The 16,652-nt window shown below is 60.3% G+C and overlaps 4 protein-coding genes across 11 annotated transcripts in view; 2 read left to right on the top strand and 2 right to left on the bottom strand.

Moving 5' to 3' along the window:
* Positions 1–16,002, top strand: part of LOC121670587 (tubulin alpha-5 chain-like) — a 19,432-nt gene extending 3,430 nt beyond the window's left edge. The window contains 2 exon segments of the mRNA XM_042041053.1: positions 8,261–8,267; positions 15,991–16,002. The gene's annotated coding sequence lies outside the window, so the exon portion shown is untranslated.
* STK16 (serine/threonine kinase 16) lies at positions 1,092–4,126 on the bottom strand. 2 transcript variants are annotated; one of them, XM_042041052.1, is made up of 7 exons: positions 3,972–4,126; positions 2,546–2,765; positions 2,340–2,473; positions 2,145–2,265; positions 1,975–2,070; positions 1,785–1,906; positions 1,092–1,705 (listed from the first exon to the last, which is right to left on the bottom strand). In XM_042041052.1, exons 1-7 carry the CDS (start codon positions 4,031–4,033, stop codon positions 1,567–1,569), a joined length of 894 nt encoding a protein of 297 aa, XP_041896986.1. In that variant the 5' UTR covers positions 4,034–4,126; the 3' UTR covers positions 1,092–1,566. The 2 variants fall into 2 exon arrangements, with proteins under 2 accessions (XP_041896986.1, XP_041896985.1); XM_042041051.1 differs by lacking the exon at positions 3,972–4,126 and adding an exon at positions 3,506–3,633.
* GLB1L (galactosidase beta 1 like) lies at positions 4,153–9,568 on the top strand. Its single transcript, XM_042041034.1, has 16 exons — positions 4,153–4,314; positions 4,770–4,942; positions 5,256–5,406; positions 5,629–5,689; positions 5,943–6,037; positions 6,423–6,603; positions 6,705–6,763; positions 6,915–7,036; positions 7,214–7,254; positions 7,557–7,675; positions 7,802–7,876; positions 7,955–8,044; positions 8,177–8,290; positions 8,575–8,706; positions 9,041–9,256; positions 9,334–9,568. The coding sequence occupies exons 1-16, from the start codon at positions 4,261–4,263 to the stop codon at positions 9,550–9,552; spliced, it is 1,902 nt and encodes a 633-aa protein (XP_041896968.1). The 5' UTR covers positions 4,153–4,260; the 3' UTR covers positions 9,553–9,568.
* On the bottom strand, positions 9,776–16,572 carry ANKZF1 (ankyrin repeat and zinc finger peptidyl tRNA hydrolase 1). 7 transcript variants are annotated; one of them, XM_042041025.1, is made up of 16 exons: positions 16,520–16,567; positions 16,114–16,239; positions 15,714–15,823; positions 15,216–15,318; positions 14,639–14,823; positions 14,258–14,373; positions 13,989–14,142; positions 13,540–13,762; positions 13,262–13,363; positions 12,910–13,086; positions 12,706–12,813; positions 12,002–12,275; positions 11,414–11,525; positions 11,135–11,302; positions 10,956–11,026; positions 9,776–10,384 (listed from the first exon to the last, which is right to left on the bottom strand). In XM_042041025.1, the coding sequence occupies exons 2-16, from the start codon at positions 16,232–16,234 to the stop codon at positions 10,264–10,266; spliced, it is 2,145 nt and encodes a 714-aa protein (XP_041896959.1). In that variant the 5' UTR covers positions 16,235–16,239; positions 16,520–16,567; the 3' UTR covers positions 9,776–10,263. The 7 variants fall into 7 exon arrangements, with proteins under 7 accessions (XP_041896959.1, XP_041896958.1, XP_041896960.1 ...); XM_042041024.1 differs by having other exon boundaries at positions 16,114–16,264; positions 16,520–16,565; XM_042041026.1 differs by lacking the exon at positions 16,114–16,239 and having other exon boundaries at positions 16,520–16,572.
* Positions 16,573–16,652: the final 80 nt, after the last annotated feature.

The following is a 16,652-nucleotide window of genomic DNA, read 5'->3' as shown; positions in this document are numbered from 1 at the left end:
AACCGTTTCCGAGCCTCCGTGTCTCGCAGTATCCCCCCAGCTGTATCAGTTTCTTGCCAGGTCAGGTGTGTGGTGAGTGCTTCAGCCCTGCTACTGGTGCTGCTATGCTTCCTCCCAGTGCTCTGCTCCAGCTCCAGCTTGCTCCCTGTGCAGGTAAGAGCCCTGGGGTCTAGTCCCTGGTGCCATGGCATACATCCCACCCCACTCGTTGCTTCAGCCAGGGGTGGGTACCGCTTCCTCATGTGATATATGGCCCCATGTTGTATCCTGGAGCTCAGGAGAGCAGATTTCGTCTGAGCAAGAAAAGGATGACAGCTGCTGGGTCTTTTCCCCATGTGCAGCCTGAGGATAGGTGGGCTCATCTGGAAAGATAGTGGTTGCAGCAGTGGGAGCAATCTGGCACCCCTGCCCCTGCAGTCACAGTAGAGGGCAAGGGGTGTGCCTGGCTCTGGTGCAGTGGGTGCACCCTGCAATGGCACCAAGCATGGCACGAACCCCCGCGGCTGCTGTACTGCTGTGTGTGGTGAGAGGATTAAAGGAGGGGAACGCTCCCTGTGAAACTGCTTGTCTGCATCTCTTTTTTTACCCCCTCTTCATGGGTAGCCCAGAGAGCCCCTGCAGCCAAGGCTGCCTGTTGGGCTGGGGGTGTTCTCAGTGCTGGGGTGGTTGTGCTGTCCCCACACTCTGCTTACCCCCATCAGAGCAGAGCTACTGCTCCTGCCTCCCAAGGTCTGGCAGCTTCCCAGTCTGGGCATCCACCTCCCTCTTCACAGGCAGCAGAGGAGTTCTGCCTGTACCCCTGCCACTGCCTGCCTGCCTGTGCTGATCCCTGTCCTGCAGTGCCCAGCTCCAGAGGCTTTGAACAGCAGTGTCTGGCTCCAGCTGCAGAGCTGTATTAGCTCCCAATAGGAGCATTCTGGGGCCAGGGATTAACTTTCCCTGCTTACTGCTAATGCTCTGGCTGTGCCGCCTCGGCTGGCCTCTGCTGCCCTTCCCCTCAGCAATGCTTGGCTGCTTAACCCAGACAGCGTGCCCTGCTCTCCCCATGCCCCAGCAGGACCCCTCCCTGCAGACAGGGACACAGCCACACCTCCACAAGAACATACTTTACTTCAAACACAAGGCAACATCAGTGCCAAGAGCAGTGGCAGAGTGGGCATTGGGGCCCTCTGCCTCCCTCCAGCACAGCACCGGATCCGGCCCGCAGCTCTGCCCTGGGCAGGAGCAACCTTCCTGGGGTACAGAGCTGCAGGACAGCGACTCCCATCCCCAGGAGGGGTCCCACAACATCCTCTTCTGCCACCTCTAGGGAAGGTAGCAGTTGGCAAGGGACCCATGTTTAGCAGCAGATCACATATCCACAGCTCAGGGACACAGACCAAGGCCCAGGCAGCAGCATCCAGGGCACAGAACACTCCAAATCCAACACATCTCCATCACAGAGCAGCAGCTCTCCCCCAGGGCATCAATCCCCTTTGCAACAGGTCTGCATGGCAGCAGGGATTAGGGCAGCTGCTTTTCCCCTGGCTCAGCTTCAGGACGCGTCACCAATGGAATGGGATGGGCTCAGATCTGCGTGGTGTCCTGTCCCGCTGGTGCTGGCTGCAGCCCCTCCAGCTGGTGGAGGATTTCATTTATGCTGGGTCTCTCCTGGGGATTCACTGTCATCATGGAGAACAGCAGGCGCTGCAAGGCAGCCGAGTGCCTGAGAAAAAGACAGTGAGGGGAGGACCCATGTGGTGCACAGGACAGGGGGCCACCAGGGAACCTCCCCAGCCCCTCACCTGGTTGTGGAGGGCAACGTGAGGGGGTTCTGAACTGCCAGAGCTACACTGTCACCCTTCTGGAAGATGGCATCATAGGGGCCCTCTCCAAACATCATGCAGTACAGCACACAGCCTAGGGACTGGAGCGTGGTGGTGTCAGTGCAGCCCTGCACTGTGGGACGGGGGGGCAAGAGGGCTGGATCCTTACCCAGATATCCGTACGCTCATCTATGATACACTGGCTCGGCACTGTGAAGAGCTCGGGGGCACGGTAGGAGATGGTGCAGCGCTGGGCAGCCCAGTCCTGCAGAGAGGAGGATAGGGATGAAGGGATTGAAGCAGGGACAGGCTGGCAGGGTGATGTCCCCAGCCACCCACCTGCACAGCCATGGCCTCCCGAGAGCTGTTGACTTCGATGCGAGCTTGGTTCATGGAGCCCAGGTCCATCAGAACAGGCTGGTCATCCTCATCCAGCAGCACATTGGTGGGCTTGAGGTCCCTGTGGGGATGGACATCACCGAATGCCCACTGGGGCCCCTGCCAATCCCCCCAGCCAGTGCTGCCACCCCTCACCTGTGTGCATAGCCCTTGCTGTGGATGGCTTGCAGCCCACGGCAGATCCCATGGAGGATGAGGAGGATCCGCTGCTCTGGCATGAAGGTCCCTTTCTCTCGCAGTGCTTCCACCTCTCTCCAGAGGGTCCCACCCTGGCAAACACAAGTAGCTGGTCACCACTGCTGCTCCCAGGGTGGTGGGGCAGCCAGGAAAGCCCCCCTCACCTTCACATAGGGCAGGAGAAGCCAGGCTTCGTGCTTGGCACCCTTCTCCACCATGCAGTGGGCCACCAGGCGCAGGATGTTGGGGTGGTCGAAGAGGCCGTGCATCTCCACCTCGTGCAGGGCGGCCTGGCGATCTTCCTTGTCATGGCACAGGATGCGCTTCAGGGCGTAGAAGCGCCCATCCCGCAGCCCCTCCACCAGGTCCACATAGCTGAAGCCCCTGCAAAGAGTCAAGAATGGCATGGACTGGGGGCTGTGACATCCGTGTTGGGGCCTTGTGCCCACTCTCATTTATGAGCACCCAGGGGAAGGGGACAGAGGGCAGCATGAATCCCCCAGGTATGCACATCCCCCCACCTTGCAGGCACCTGCCAGGAACCCAAAGCATCCCCTCTCTGTATGAAAAACCTCACTAGCCCAAGCATCCCCACTCCCATGGCTCCAGGCAACCACTTCAGGGAATGACGAACCTCTCCCTGTCACTCAGCATGAGAATCACCTGCCATGCACACCTATGCTGAAGCATCATCCCTCACCAAACCCAAGTACTTCCCCAAGCCCCAACGTGACCTGAGCTCAAGCATCTCCCCACCCTGCCCGAGCATCCCTTGTGCCTGAGTGTCACCCCCATGCCCAAGCATGTCCTCATGCACAAACACCCCCCATACCTAAGCATCTCCCCATGCCTGAGCATCACCCCAATGCCAAATCATCTCCCATGCACAAGCACCCCCGTGTCCAAGCACGGCCGCCACACCCATCACTTCCACTGCACAAGCACCCCCAGGCCCGCGCACCTCCCATGCCCGAGCATCCCCCATACACAAGCACATCCGTGCCCGGGCATCCCCCGCACGCCCGAGCACGCCCTCGGGCCGAGGATCCCCCTTGCCCGAGCATCCCTCCCGGAGCACGGGGAAAGCCCCGCCCGAGTGCCCCGCGCCCCAGCCCGCCGCGCACCCCTCTGCCAGGCGGTGGAGCAGGAGGTACCGCGCTCCCCCCAGGCTGACGGTGCCCCGGGAGCAGACGCACAGCGTCTGCCCCATCGCCCGTCCGCGTCATCTCCCGCCGCCGCGCGTCACCCGCCGCGTCACCCTCCCCGTCACCCGACGGGCGGGGCGCCGCCGCTCCCGCTGCCCGGTTCCGCCGCGGCCGGCGTTCCGGGGTCCCTCTTCCTTGCAGCGGACTCGTCCTGTCCTCAGGCACCTCCCGACACCCCTGCCACCAGCTCTGTCACCAGCTCTAGCCCTCGGCCCGGGGACGTTTTCCCTCATTCAGCAGCAGCAGCCCTCCGATCGGAGCTGCAGCCTAGCTTTCCATCACCACCTCTCTGATGGAACAAGCGGGCTGAGCTCAATGGAAGGGTTCTGCTTGGTGGTGACACTTTTATGAGGCTCCTCGCCCCCTCACTTTGATTGTCACTCACCACCCCGCTGAGGGATGTGCCCGCGGCCGGAGCTGGCTCGGGCGGCGTTGTGCCGCCTGCATCCCCTGCTGGGGATCTTTGCGGCGGCTGATGTGCGGCGGGCCAGACCTTGGGGATCGGACCGCCCACCCCTTTGCCGTGGTCCCGCCCCGGCTGTTCCAGCTGCCTGCACTTGGGACCGGGAGAAGGAAGCGCCCGGCGCTGGCCAAGAGCCTTCTCGGATCACGTGGTGGTGGTGTCCACGTCCAGCTTCGTCCCCCATCCCGGGCCTGCTGAGCACCCGGCGAGGATGGCGCTGCCGGCCCTCGCCCTGCTGCTGGCAGCGGGGCTCCTGCACACGCAGGTTAGCAAACAAGGGTGGAAAGTTTGGGAGAAGCGCATAGGACTGAGGTGGGAAGGATCCGGTGGGACGCCTCCGGAATCTGCCTTGCTTGCCGATCGGTCTCCCTGCTCTTCATGCTATGGCTCCCTCCTGCAGCAGCCCATGTCCCGCCCCAATGTCCCGCTTGCGTTCCCAGCTCTTGCATGCCCTCGCAACACCCACCCCAGCAGCACCCGTCCCCCCAAATGCCACCAGCTCAGCCGCCGGGTCTTTGATTAGCGGGGAAGAGCCATCACCAGAGGTTGCCCGGCTCATCCCTCCTGCTCCCGTCCCGGAAGGACAGTTCGGTACCCACTGTGGGGGCGGGCTCCTCCAAGAACCAGCCCCATCAGTGCCTGTCCTAAGAAGCCCTGTGGGAGGGGGCAGTTGGGCTTGGGGAGGTTCTGCAGCCCTCCAGCTCTGCCTCTCTCCTGCAGGCCTCCCCTTCGGCACGCTCCTTCCAGCTGGATTACGAACACAACTGCTTCCGCAAGGACGGTGCCCCTTTCCGCTACATCTCGGGCAGCATCCACTATGCCCGCGTCCCGCGCCCTGCCTGGAGGGACCGGCTGCTCAAGATGTACATGAGCGGGCTCAACGCTGTGCAGGTGTAAGCCATGGCACAACCCTGACGGGGCACAGCCCACAGCCACCACGGGGCTTCTGGGATCAGTAGGAAGAGAGACAAGGGTGTTGTCTGACCACAGGGAGCAAGGACCAACACTTGCACTTGGCTGTGACCCCCAGGTCACCCCTGCCAGACACAAGCATGAGTGTGTGCTACTTCCAGTTCAGCCTGAGTTGCCAGACTCAGCTCAGTCTGCAAGCCAGTGCCCAGAAGCAGAGGGACCAGCTGGTGGGATGGTTCCCTGTCGTGCTGGGGTGCCCTTAGGTCTGCATGCTGATCTCCCCTCTCATCCCAGCTACGTCCCCTGGAACTACCACGAGATGCTGCCAGGAGTTTATGACTTCACTGGGAACCGGGATGTGGAAGCCTTCTTGGACCTGACAGCTGAGCTGGGACTTCTGGTGATCCTGCGGCCAGGGCCCTACATCTGTGCAGAGTGGGAGATGGTGAGCCTCAGCCCCCAGCCTGGCACAGAGGGGTGATGGGTGGTCTGGGAAGGGCACAGCAGGGTTGGCCCTTCTGGCTGTCACGCTGACTTCAGTGCCATGCCTGCCGTGCCCAGGCTGCTGCCCCACAAGCCGCATTGCACCGGCTGATTTCAGCTCTGTGGGGGCCCAGGCTGCTGTGCAGTTTCTCTGCCTCCCTCTCTGCCATGTGTGTTTCTCCAGGGTGGCCTGCCTGCCTGGCTGCTGTGGAAACCAGACATCACCCTGCGCACTTCTGACCCCGGTGAGGCTCAGCATAGGGCTCTGGCCACCATGTCCTTACAGCCTGGTGCCAGTCCTGGCATCCTCTCCACACACCTGCCAGCTCCTCATGTGAGGTCTTTCCCATCATCTTCTCCAGTTTTTGGGAGCCCCCACCTCCACTTCCCCATCTTGCTTGACCCTGCCCCATCTGCTCTGTCTTCCATCTGCAGGCTGGCTGCAGGTGGGCTGGGGTGGATGCTGCAGCCAGGCTGAGCTGCCCTCTGTCCCCCCAGCCTACCTGGCAGCTGTGGACTCCTGGCTCCATATCCTGCTGCCCAAGATCAAGCCACACCTGTACCAGCACGGGGGGAATATCATCAGTGTGCAGGTAAAGTGCTGTGAGACCCAGTCCTCTGCCCTGCTCTGGGTCATCTTTGGATTCGCCCCAAAAAGCCTCCTGTATCCTGTACACAATGACTTTACCCAGAAAAGCTCAGATAAATCCCTCCCAACTTCTGGACCTGGATCTAAATCCAAGGTCTGAGAATCTTAGGTACCTGCCATCACCCCAGTTGTGGTTTGAGGGACACTGACAGAGCTGGAGCTCATGGTGGGACTGGAAGATTATGCTCAGGACCCACCTGGGTGTTGTCAGGACATCTGATGATGTCCAGAGGAGAGAGGGGAGCTGGGTGCTCACCCCAGTGGGCAGTGGGACCTGTCTGCAACCCTCCCATGTGCACACTGGGTACCAGCCCCTGCCCTGCTTGCAGGTGGAGAATGAATATGGGAGCTACTATGCCTGCGACCATGGATACCTATGGCATCTGCTGGGCTCCTTTCGGGCCCTGCTGGGGAGCGAGGTGCTGCTCTTCACCACCGACAGCACACGGGAGGAGGAGCTGCGCTGTGGCACCCTGCAGGGGCTCTATGCCACCGTCGACTTTGGGCCAGGTACCCCTATAGGGGAGGAGGAGGAGGAGGAAGAGGAGGAGGAGAGAGGATATGGGTTCCTTCTCTGTCCTGCTCAAACCTCCCTCTCTCCGCCTCCGCAGGATCCAATGTGACAGAGGCATTTGGTGCCCAGCGCCGCGTGGAACCGAAGGGGCCCCTGGTGAGCTTGGCTTGGATGCTGTGGGGGGAATGACCTGTGATGGCTTTGGGGAGGCAGAGGCACTGGGCAGCAAGGCAAAGAGGGTGCAGGGAGCAGGGAGGATGTGCCTGACATCCAGCTCCAGGCAGGTGACAGTCCCTTTCTCCTCCAGGTCAACTCTGAGTACTACACAGGTTGGCTGGACTACTGGGGCGAGGCACATGCCAGCACCAGTGCAGCGTGGGTGGCCCAGGGACTGGAGGACATGCTGCAGCTGGGAGCCAGCGTCAACATGCAAGTAGTCAGCTGGCAGAGGGCACAGCCAGCAGGGGAGTGGGCATCACCTCATGCCTTCTTCCCATGGGGATCAGGCCAGCAGGGCCTGTGGGTGCAGGAGGGAAGGGGAAATGCCTGGTTAGCCCCTGTGGGATCTGTAGGGGTGCTGACCGGGCTCTCTGGGGTGTATCATAGGTACATGTTCCATGGAGGGACAAACTTTGCCTACTGGAGCGGTGAGTAGAGCCTTGCCCTAGGGAGGGAGGGGCACACTTGCAGGGCTGGGGGGCTTTCCTTGACCATTCCTGAGAAGCCTGATTCAGGCTCTTGTTCTGTCCCATGGGGCAGGCTGACACATAGCCAAGGGCCCTTGAACCCAAGCTTGTCCTCTCCTGGGGCCTCCTTTTGTCCCTGTGCAGGGGCTCACGGTTCTGGGTCATGCCCCTCTCCATTGCACTGCAGCCAGCCTGGGGCTAGGTTCCACGCCCTGGGCTGTGCCAGAGCCCCTTCCTCCAGCTCACATCACTTCCTTGGCCAGGTGCTGACTACAAGGACCAGTACAAACCAGTGACTACTAGCTATGACTACGATGCCCCCCTGTCAGAGGCAGGAGACCCCACCGAGAAGCTGTTTGCTATTCGCATGGTCATCAGCAAGGTAACGAACCTGGCAGGAAGAAGGAGACAGTACTGGGCACTGCTGCTTGTGCCAGGACAGTAGGGGCTACCAGCAAGGGACATCTCCCTGCTTGCCCTGGGGGGCAGCTGACAGTCTGCTGTTCAGTTCCAGCCCCTGCCAGTTGGTCCAATGCCACCTGCCACCCCCAAGTATGCCTATGGCTGGGTGGCCCTGCGGAAGGTGAGTGCCTGTCCTGAAGGCTGTACTGCCCCAGCATAGCACTGGTCAACTGGCCAGCACCCATCCCTCTCTTGGCAGTATGCTGACCTCCTGGATGTCTTGGATGTGCTATGCCCCTCCGGGCCCATCCTGAGCCAGTTCCCTCTGCCCTTTGAGGCCCTAAAGCAGGTGAGAGGCTGGGTGTAGTGGGGGACACTTGATGAGATGCTCCTGTCTGCCTGGCCCTGGCTCTGGGGCAGAGGAGCAGAGCTCACTTCCAGCCCCATTTCCCTTCCTGTGCCACTGCGCTGTGTCCTGCAGGCCCATGGCTTTGTGGTGTACCACACACAGCTGCCCTGGGATGTCCCAGACCCAGCCACGCTGGCTGCTCCTCCCCACAGCATCTGTGACCGTGGCTACGTAATGCTGCAGAAGGTGAGGCTGTGGGAGCACACCAGTCCCTGGGACAGTGCTTCAGAGGGCTGTGGGACCTGCTGGCAGTGGGGCTGTGCCATGCCAGGGTCTTGGAGACAGCCAGGGTGCTAACAACCACATTGAGCCTTTGTGGGGTGGCTTTCGGGCCTAAATTTGCCCCCTTTGGGGGCAGAAAGCAGCCCTAGCTCTGGTGGGGCTGGCAGCAGGATGCTATGTGCCTGCTGGTAGTGTTGGGGGTGGTGGGATCTGAACACGGGCCAGCAGCACTGACCTTGTGGCTTTAGGAGTACCAGGGAACGCTGGAGCGGGACGGGCAGACAACGCTGCATGTAACGGGCAGGGCAGGGGACACCCTGGACATACTCCTGGAGAACATGGGCAGGATCAGCTTCGGGGCCAACACCAGTGACTTTAAGGTAAGGGGAGAGGGCCCTGAGGCTCCAGAGGGGATGGCCTGGCAACCCATGTGACCAAACACCCCTTCTACTGCCACCTGAGACAGAATCCAGCCTTGGTGGGGCCACTCCCAGTCCTGCTCCCTCATCCTCCTTTCATTTCAAACCTCCAGATAGGGCTCAGAGACTGGCACCCCTCTCCCATTTATGCTGCCACAGCTGCCAGGCCCCTTTGCTTCTTAAGAGGGGATACCATCCCACCTTTACTGCTGCAAGGGGAACATGCCCTGGGGTTGCCAAGTGTCCTGACTGTGGAAGGTGCTGCTGCTTCATTTTCCCTACTGTTCCATCTCAGGGCTTGCTGGGAAACCTGTCATTGAACTCCAGGCCTCTCAGCAACTGGTTGATCTATCCCCTGGCCATAGACACTGCAGTCCAACAAGGCTGGCCCCATGCTGCCCTGCCAGAATCAAGCAGTGGGGGCAGCGTGGGGCCAGCCTTCTATACTGGGACCTTTGAGACACCTGGCATTGCCTGGGACACCTTTGTGAAGTTCCCAGGTTGGAGCAAGGTAAGGCAGTGCATAACTGGGAAAGGGGATAAGGGTGGACCAGGACACAGCTCAGTCCTACCTCCATTATCTTCCAGGGACTGCTGTGGATAAATGGCTTCAACTTGGGCCGGTACTGGACCCGTCGTGGGCCCCAGCAGACCCTCTTTGTGCCTGGCTCGGTGCTGCACGTTGGCCGCCCCAACAATATTACAGTGCTGGAGCTGGAAGGGGCACCTCCCACTCCTCTCTTGCTCTTCCTTGACAGACCCCTTTTTAACAGGACACTCGGCCGCAGCACCTCAGCCAGAGAGTAAACACTGCTGGGCACTGGCCTCGCCTCTCACTGGGGCTGTGGAGATGGCAGGGGGATGATGAAGCACAGGGGCTAAGGAAAGTGGCACAGGTCCTGGAACAGACAGGCAGAGCTCCTGCCCTCCTCTGGGGACAGGCAGGGCCTGTGCTAATGAGTAAGGGATGCAGGACTGAGCTTGATGTGCTTATCAATGCCACACTCATTCCAAATAGTTCCAGTGCTCATTCTGACTCCCCCCATGTTCAGGGGGTCAAGGCACCTCTTTATTGACAATGTAGGCAGAGGAAGTAGTGGCTAACGTGACAGGGCTGAGATGCTGATGGCAGCCAGGAGAGGAGAGGTAAAGCACAGCCTCGAGGGTGTCCGCAGGTAGGGTCTGTATGTGTCAGGATCTGTCCTTCCGCCTACAGACAGCAACCTATGAGGTAGCCATGAGAAAAGCTGGCAGTGGGACCCCCGGCTGGAGCCAGGCCACCAAACAGTCCTGGCCCCTCACACTAGCACATGGAGACCTCTCAGTTGTTAACTTCGCCAGCCACCACCCAGAGTGATATTCATGCCCAGAGCCTTGCCAGAGGCGCCCTGGAGAGTGACATGGCCAGTGCAGTCCCTCTGACCATCGCTATTCCACAAGCTCTCCCTTGCTGCACAGGCAGTGCTCAGCCATGTCCCCACCACATTGATCCTTGGCAGGTGGCAGCAGTCTCCAGCATTAAGTGTGGCCAGCCTGGGCCCGGCGGTGGGTTTGCAGGCAGGCCGTGGAACAGAAGGAGAAGTCGAGGTAATGGAAAGGGATCCGTCCCAGCAGGGACTCTCCACAATGCCAGCAGCGGCTGCAGGAAAGAGAAGAGCTGGCCCTGAGCAAAGGTGACACTTGCAAAAGAGTTAGAAGAGTAAAGGATTCCCTGCCTGGGCTGTGACACAAGACACCAGCAGCACGAGGGAGCTGGGGCTCCTCTGGTCTCACAGGGCTGGTGTGCTCACCCAGTGGCCTGGCCAGGACACGCTCCCTGGAGGAGATGCTGCATGGGAACGTGGTGTGAGGTACTTGGAGGCAGAATGAATATGGAGGGACTTGGCCCCATAAAGGTTTTAAAGCCCCTGTCCAGATAAGCACAGGGAGTGCTGGCTGTGAGGTGGCAGAGGAAAGTGAACGGGGACACAGGAGTGGCTGGGGTGTTGGCTTGCTGTAGATCTGGCTGCAAGTGGACCAAGTCATTCTTAGCAAAATATTTCAGGGGAGCAGGGCAAGAAAGGGAGGAAACTTTTACACAAGCACTACTGGAAATTGAGTGGACAGGAATAGCTTTAGACTGGAAATGAGAATTGGAGTGAGAAGGGCATGGAACAGCTGTGATGACACGGGAGAATTTGTCTTCACAGCCATGCTGCTGGGATGGTTACCTGATGTTGGCAAGACTTGTGCCGGTGTCCTGCAGCTGTGCAGCCAACCTCCGCTCAGCAGCCAGTGCCCTCTGGGGAGCAGAGACAGCTCAGCCCCGCAGTCCCTGGGAGCTGCTGTGCCCAGAGCCCACTGCATCAACACTGCCGTAGCAGGGCTGCATCCCTTTCCCAATCCTCACCTTCTCCCTGTCAGACAGGGCTGCAAACTGCTGTTTCTCTTTCTGCTCCTGCTCCCAGCGCTGCCGCTCCTCCCGCTGTGCTTGCTCCCGTTGCTTCCGCTGGGCTTTCTGTGCCCGCTTCTTCTCCAGCTTCTTGGCCTCCATCTCCTGTGTCAGGGGCCCTGGCACCTGAGGGCAGAGGGCAGGCAGCATCTCCCACTGAGCCTGGGGCAATGGCAGGAGTGGGAGAGGAGAGCTCTGGGGTCTCCCTGCTGGTGAGGGCAGAGGGCAGGCGCCCACCTTGGCACGGCTGTAGTCATACTTGTCTGGATGGTCCACCATGAACTTGCGGAAGGCGTTGCGGGTCAGTCTGTCAGCAGACGCGCAGTACGGGGTCTTCTCCTGCCTGTCCCTGTGAGACAAGGGAGACCAGCTCACTCACACTGCTATCTTAGTGTCTGCATCCCACTGGGCTGTGAGCCCAGAGACTCCCCAGAGATGGGCAGTGTGTACTGCAGGGCACGATATCACAGCCAAGGAGGGGAAAGTTCCTTATTCCTATACCAGAATCCTCCAAATCCTCTCCTTGCCTCTGAAAGCCCCTGCATGGTGCTTTTGTCTTATCCTGGCCCTTGGAACTGCCTACCAAGAAACTTGTGTGCACTTTGAGGCACTGCCCACCTGGTGCCATGCCAGACCAGGCTGGCAGAGAGAAGGGTGGTTCAGCTCTTACGTCTCCCATAAAAACCCCAGACGTCCTGGGTTGTAGAGACCAATCCTGGCTGTCCCAGGACAAGGGTGGCACCAGTTTCCTGTGGCTGAGACAGGAGTGAGTTGCTGGACTCCCACAGCAGGGGTTGTGAACCACTGGGCGCCCTGCAGCCGTACCTGAGGGCAGGGTCCGCCCCTGCCTCCAGCAGCAGACACACAGCCTCAGCCTTGCCTGCCCGTGCTGCCACGTGAAGCAGGGTGTGGCCGTGCTCATCCACAGGCTGGTTCAGCAGGGCGTGGGCCATATCCAGAGATGGTGCCATCTCCCCATCCTCGATGTCCCCCGGCAGGCCCCTGTTCTCTGGCACACCCAAGAGGTGCCGCAGTGTCCGCACATCCCCTGTCTTGCAGGCAGTGAACAGAGCATCGCAGAGCTGGGTCTGAGGGTCTCCTATGAGAGAAGAACAAGAGAGGAGTCTGATGGGCAGACTGGGAAGAGCAGTGCTCTGGTCTGACTAGGGAACACACACAATGCATCATCTCACTAGCTGGATTTGGGTACTGCAGGATCTTCAGCACATTCAGAGTCTGTGGCGATGTGCTATGGCATTGCTAGGCACTGTTGGCAGCAGCCAAGTCCTCTCCTGAGGTAAGACCCACTCCAATCCCCCTAACACACTTGGCTTAGCCAGGTGCTCCCTGGCCTTCCTGGCTCAGAGCTATGGCTCCAAACACACAACTCACTCTAAGGCACATGGCTGCACTAAAGACTTCTCACACCCAGCTGGTCTGGGCACCTGCATGATGTGCTCTTCACCCCCCTGAAAAGCCACCAGTACATGGGGCAGGCATCCAGCATCGCAGCTCCCGACCCCGCTTACCTCCATTGCTCCAGGGAAGCAGTCCAGCCTCAGCCTCCCCCTGCAGCTCTGTCACTGGCTCCAGGCCAGGCTGCCCACACTGGTGTCCAGTCTCTTCAGCACAAGGCCCTGCACAGGCAACACATTGTGAGGAAGAGGATCAGGGCCAGCCTGCATCCCAGCCATGGCCTTCCTACACTGCCCCTGCCAGTTCTTCCCCCTCACCTTTCTCCACCTTCTTGTTCCTCTTCTTCCTCCTTTTGCGGTTTCGCTTAGGCATCACTTCAAACTCCCGGAGGTCCAAGGTCCCCAGTGTCACTTCCACAGTTTCCAGTTCCCCTGCAGGGCTTTCGTCCTCCTCTTCCTCCTCCTCCGGGGCTGAGGGGGGTGATAAGACTGGGGCTAAGGCCCCACACACACAGAACAAATCACTCGGGGCTCTCAGCCAAGAACACCCTGTCTTTCTCCTGTCCAGCCACACTCTGAAAATCCCCTCTGGGCCACAAATCTGGCCCATGCCGTAACGTGAGACCCCTCCTGCTTGCTCAGTCGTGTCTCCCTCCATGGTTCAACTCACCAGTTGTGTCCTCCTGCAGGGAATCCACCTCTGGTTTCCGCTGCCTCTTCTGCCAGACCTTACGGGGGGACCCAGTGATATCTTCCAGTGGTGTGTCCTTCCCTGGGCAGCAAGGGTGCTCCCGTCATTGCCTGGGGACAGGGAGCACCCCCTATCTCCAGGGACTGAGGGCTGAAGAGCTAGCACCTCCACCCCATAGGGTAGCATCCTCTAATGCACAAGGGACCGTGCCACCCCACCAGCCCTGACCCACAGGCACAAGGGCTGGTCCAACTCACCATACACTTGCAGGCTGGCCAGCGTGGTGTGGACTCGCAGCACCTCTCGCAGGGTGGCCCTGCGGGTGCTGAGGGGGATGTGGCAGATGCGAGGGTCCCCTCGGGTGAGGGCTGGGTTCCTGCCGCTGAAGAGCAGCGCACGGTTGTGACGAGGGGCGCGGAGGAAGATGCGCTGAGCTTCATTCAGGTGCTGTGCCCAGACTGCCAGGAGGTCCTGAATATCCTGGGAAGAAAGAAGAAGCTTAATGGGATCCTGAGCACACTATGTGGGCTAAACATAGTTCTGGAGCAGGGACAAATCCAGGACAGAGTGGCCTCAGTTCGGCCCTGCCCCTTTTCCAGAGCCCACCGCCCCTGCCATGTGCTCCAGCAGCAGTGTGGTACCGCCTGACAGAGCCAGCCAGGATCGCTCTCCCTGCCAAGAGCCCAGCGCTGTGGTGCCTCCTCACCTTGAGCAGCGCAGCCTCGTTGTAGCGGCGCAGGGAGGCCCCAGCCGATCTGGGTGCTGACCCTGGGCTCTGGGCATCCCGAACGCCCTGGGCTGTGCCCCGCCGTGCTCGCACCGTGTAGCGGTGGAAGGTCTTGTGCTCCTGCACCTGTGGGCTACGGAGAGGGGCAGGCATGAGCAACAGAGCTTAGTGTGCGTGGGATTAACATGCAAAAGTAGCTCCAGCTGACTGTGCCCAGAGGGGCAATCCCGCCGTCCCCCTGTACTCACCCCCGGAACACTGCTCCTGCGAAGTGCCCGCCACCCATCATCAGCACAACCCAGCACGTGCTTGCACTGAGGCTCTGCAGCGATGCTGTCAGCTCCACCGTGTCCTCAATGCCATCCTGATACACAGACACCCTTGCTAGCACCCATGGCATTACCTCCTTACCTCCTGCTGCCCCCAGGACAGACACAAGCCCCTCTGCTTGTGTTTCTGGGAGTACCCCACAGCCAAAAAACAGGCCACCAACAAGTCTGGGGCTCTGACCCGGCACCAGAGTCCACCCTTCCTATCACAGGAGAGGCAATTGTCAGAGAGATATCTACACCCCAGTGCCACCAACCTTTTCTGGGGTCCCTCTCCCAAAAAGCTGGGCTGTGACTTGCCTTCCCAGTGACCAGCACGCAGCAGTACGCAGAGATGAGCTGGCCCTTTGCATTGCGCAGCAGCACCTTGTGGGAGCGGGGAACCTGGCGGGTCCAGGGGCTGTCACTGGCAGAGGGAAGCAACTCTGACTCACTGCTCACATCAGAGCTATCTGAGTCGGATCCTGAGATGCTGGAAACATCACCTGCAAGGGAAAAAAAAAGATGCAGTGAAACAGATCAATGAACAGCTTCCCAAAAACTCTGCAGGTGACTTCAAGGGCACTTGCAGAGTGCCCACAACCCCAGAAATATTCTGTCAAATAACCCTATATATCACAAAGGGGCTGTGGCCTTGGAAGATAGGAGTTTGGGGCTCTGGATCCCCAGGTATGCTTAGGCAGGGGCTCAGTTAAAACACCCCCTTCTCCCTATAACAAATCATAACGGATCAGAAGCAGTTCTGGACCCTGAGAAGACCCCACAGGGACAGAATAAAGGGAGCCTGCGCTAGCAGACGCTTCATCCGTGCACAGAAGAGCCCCAGTGAGGTCACTGACAGCCCCTGGGCTCCAATGCAGACAGCCCAGTTCCTCACCTGTGCGGGTTTTCTCCTCAAACACTTCGGCAGGCAGCGTGCGGTGCCCCAGGAGTCGCTGCTTCAGGTTGAAGCGGTGCCAATCAAGACGGTAGTGCTCAGTCTGTGGAGCAAAAATGTATGAGCTGGCAGCGTCTTGGTGGTCCATGAAAGCCATCACCACCAAAGGGCAGGAGGTGAAAGACCCCAAAGGCTAAACTGATTCCAGGATCCTTCAGCAGTCCTGATTTGAAAATGGCACTGTTATTAAGGAGTTACCTGTGAAACAGTTAACCTGAACAAGTACAGGCCTGTGCTACACTTACCCTTTACTTCCAGTAAATGATACTTTTAATTGAAAATATACAAGGTTTGCATGCTAGATCCCAATAGGACATGAGCAGTCGGCAAGCAGCCAGCACTGGGCTGCACCATGCTGGGGCTGAGCTTCCACAGCAGGATCCCACCAGTCATGCCAGCCCCACTCCCATTTCACGCTGCCTGCTCAGCCCTGCTCACCTGCTCCTCCCGGCTCCCAAACACCTGCCCACAGGTCAAGCAACACATCCTCTCTGGCACCTCAGCGACCCCATGGGCCTTCTCCTCACAGCTGGGCGCTGTAGCTTTCTCTGGAAGAACAAGGAAGGGGTGTGCACAGGCAGCCCCACAGGCTGCACTGCAAGGAGTGGAGTCTCCTGCGTCCCTCCTCAGCCATCCAAAGAAACCTGTGGCTGAAGGAGCTTCGAGGGCCCTGGGGTGTCACCGAGAAAAGCCCATTTACCCACCCACCAGGCAGCTCCCATGGCCAAGCTCCGGGGTGATCACCCAAGCTGAGCTGGGGACAGAACACCAAATCTGTGGTGGACACGAGCTCAGCCAAATAACTTCCTTCCCGCCGTCCCCGCGGAGCCCCACGCACCGTGGCTCCCAGGTGCCAGCTCGGAAACACCCGCATCCGCAGCAAATCCGGTGACAAGGGTCAGCCCGCGCAGGAGTTCAGGGTCCTGAGCGGCCTCGAACACGGACCTGCTCTCCGGCATCGCTACTGCTCCCAGCGGCCGGGACAGTGCCTGAGTAATGGGCCCGTCGGGAACCACACGCCGGTGACCGCCTCGACACCCGCCCCACCGCTCTGCCCCCGCCCGAGCCCTCACTGTGGCCGGAACCCTTCCGCCGCCGCTGCCCCGGGAACCCCGCACCGCGCCCGGGGCCACTCCCCCCGCGATCCCCCTTCCCCAAGCTGCTGTAGTACCCCCACCACCGTCCCAGCTGCTGTGCCCCATGGCCCCCGAAGCCGTTCCCCCCGTGCCCACCCCGCCGCTCACAGGCCACCGCCGCCGCCCGGCCCGGAAGCGCCGCCCGTCACATCCCGCGCGCCGCCGCCGCGGGTCCCGCCCCCGCACGTCCATTGGCCGTCCGCGTCCCGCCCCCCGCTCGCCATTGGCCGCTGCGCCTGCC

Source organism: Corvus kubaryi, unplaced genomic scaffold (genome assembly GCF_017639235.1).
Source record: "Corvus kubaryi isolate FWS band 111438036 unplaced genomic scaffold, C.kubaryi_AGA036_p1.0 37396, whole genome shotgun sequence".
NCBI classification, from domain to species: domain Eukaryota; kingdom Metazoa; phylum Chordata; class Aves; order Passeriformes; family Corvidae; genus Corvus; species Corvus kubaryi.
The sequence above is the reverse complement of the archived record's forward strand: the minus strand, read 5'-3'. Positions and strand labels throughout refer to the sequence as shown.

Bases quoted from the DNA above. Each gene is read 5' to 3' on its own strand.
- STK16 (XM_042041051.1), bottom strand. From the start codon at position 3,591: ATGGGGCAGACGCTGTGCGTCTGCTCCCGGGGCACCGTCAGCCTGGGG. The intron at 2,474-2,545 runs GTGAGGGGGGCT...TGTGTTTGCCAG, and splicing joins TTCTCCTGCCCTATGTGAAG to GGTGGGACCCTCTGGAGAGA. The intron at 1,907-1,974 runs GTAAGGATCCAG...ACCACGCTCCAG, and splicing joins ATGAGCGTACGGATATCTGG to TCCCTAGGCTGTGTGCTGTA.
- GLB1L (XM_042041034.1), top strand. From the start codon at position 4,261: ATGGCGCTGCCGGCCCTCGCCCTGCTGCTGGCAGCGGGGCTCCTGCAC. The intron at 6,038-6,422 runs GTAAAGTGCTGT...CCCTGCTTGCAG, and splicing joins GGAATATCATCAGTGTGCAG to GTGGAGAATGAATATGGGAG. The intron at 7,255-7,556 runs GTGAGTAGAGCC...TTCCTTGGCCAG, and splicing joins AAACTTTGCCTACTGGAGCG to GTGCTGACTACAAGGACCAG.
- ANKZF1 (XM_042041021.1), bottom strand. From the start codon at position 16,477: ATGGGGCACAGCAGCTGGGACGGTGGTGGGGGTACTACAGCAGCTTGG. The intron at 13,763-13,988 runs GTGAGGAGGCAC...CTTTCTTCCCAG, and splicing joins ACGAGGCTGCGCTGCTCAAG to GATATTCAGGACCTCCTGGC. The intron at 10,385-11,134 runs GTGAGGATTGGG...TCTTTCCTGCAG, and splicing joins CCCTGTCTGACAGGGAGAAG to CCGCTGCTGGCATTGTGGAG.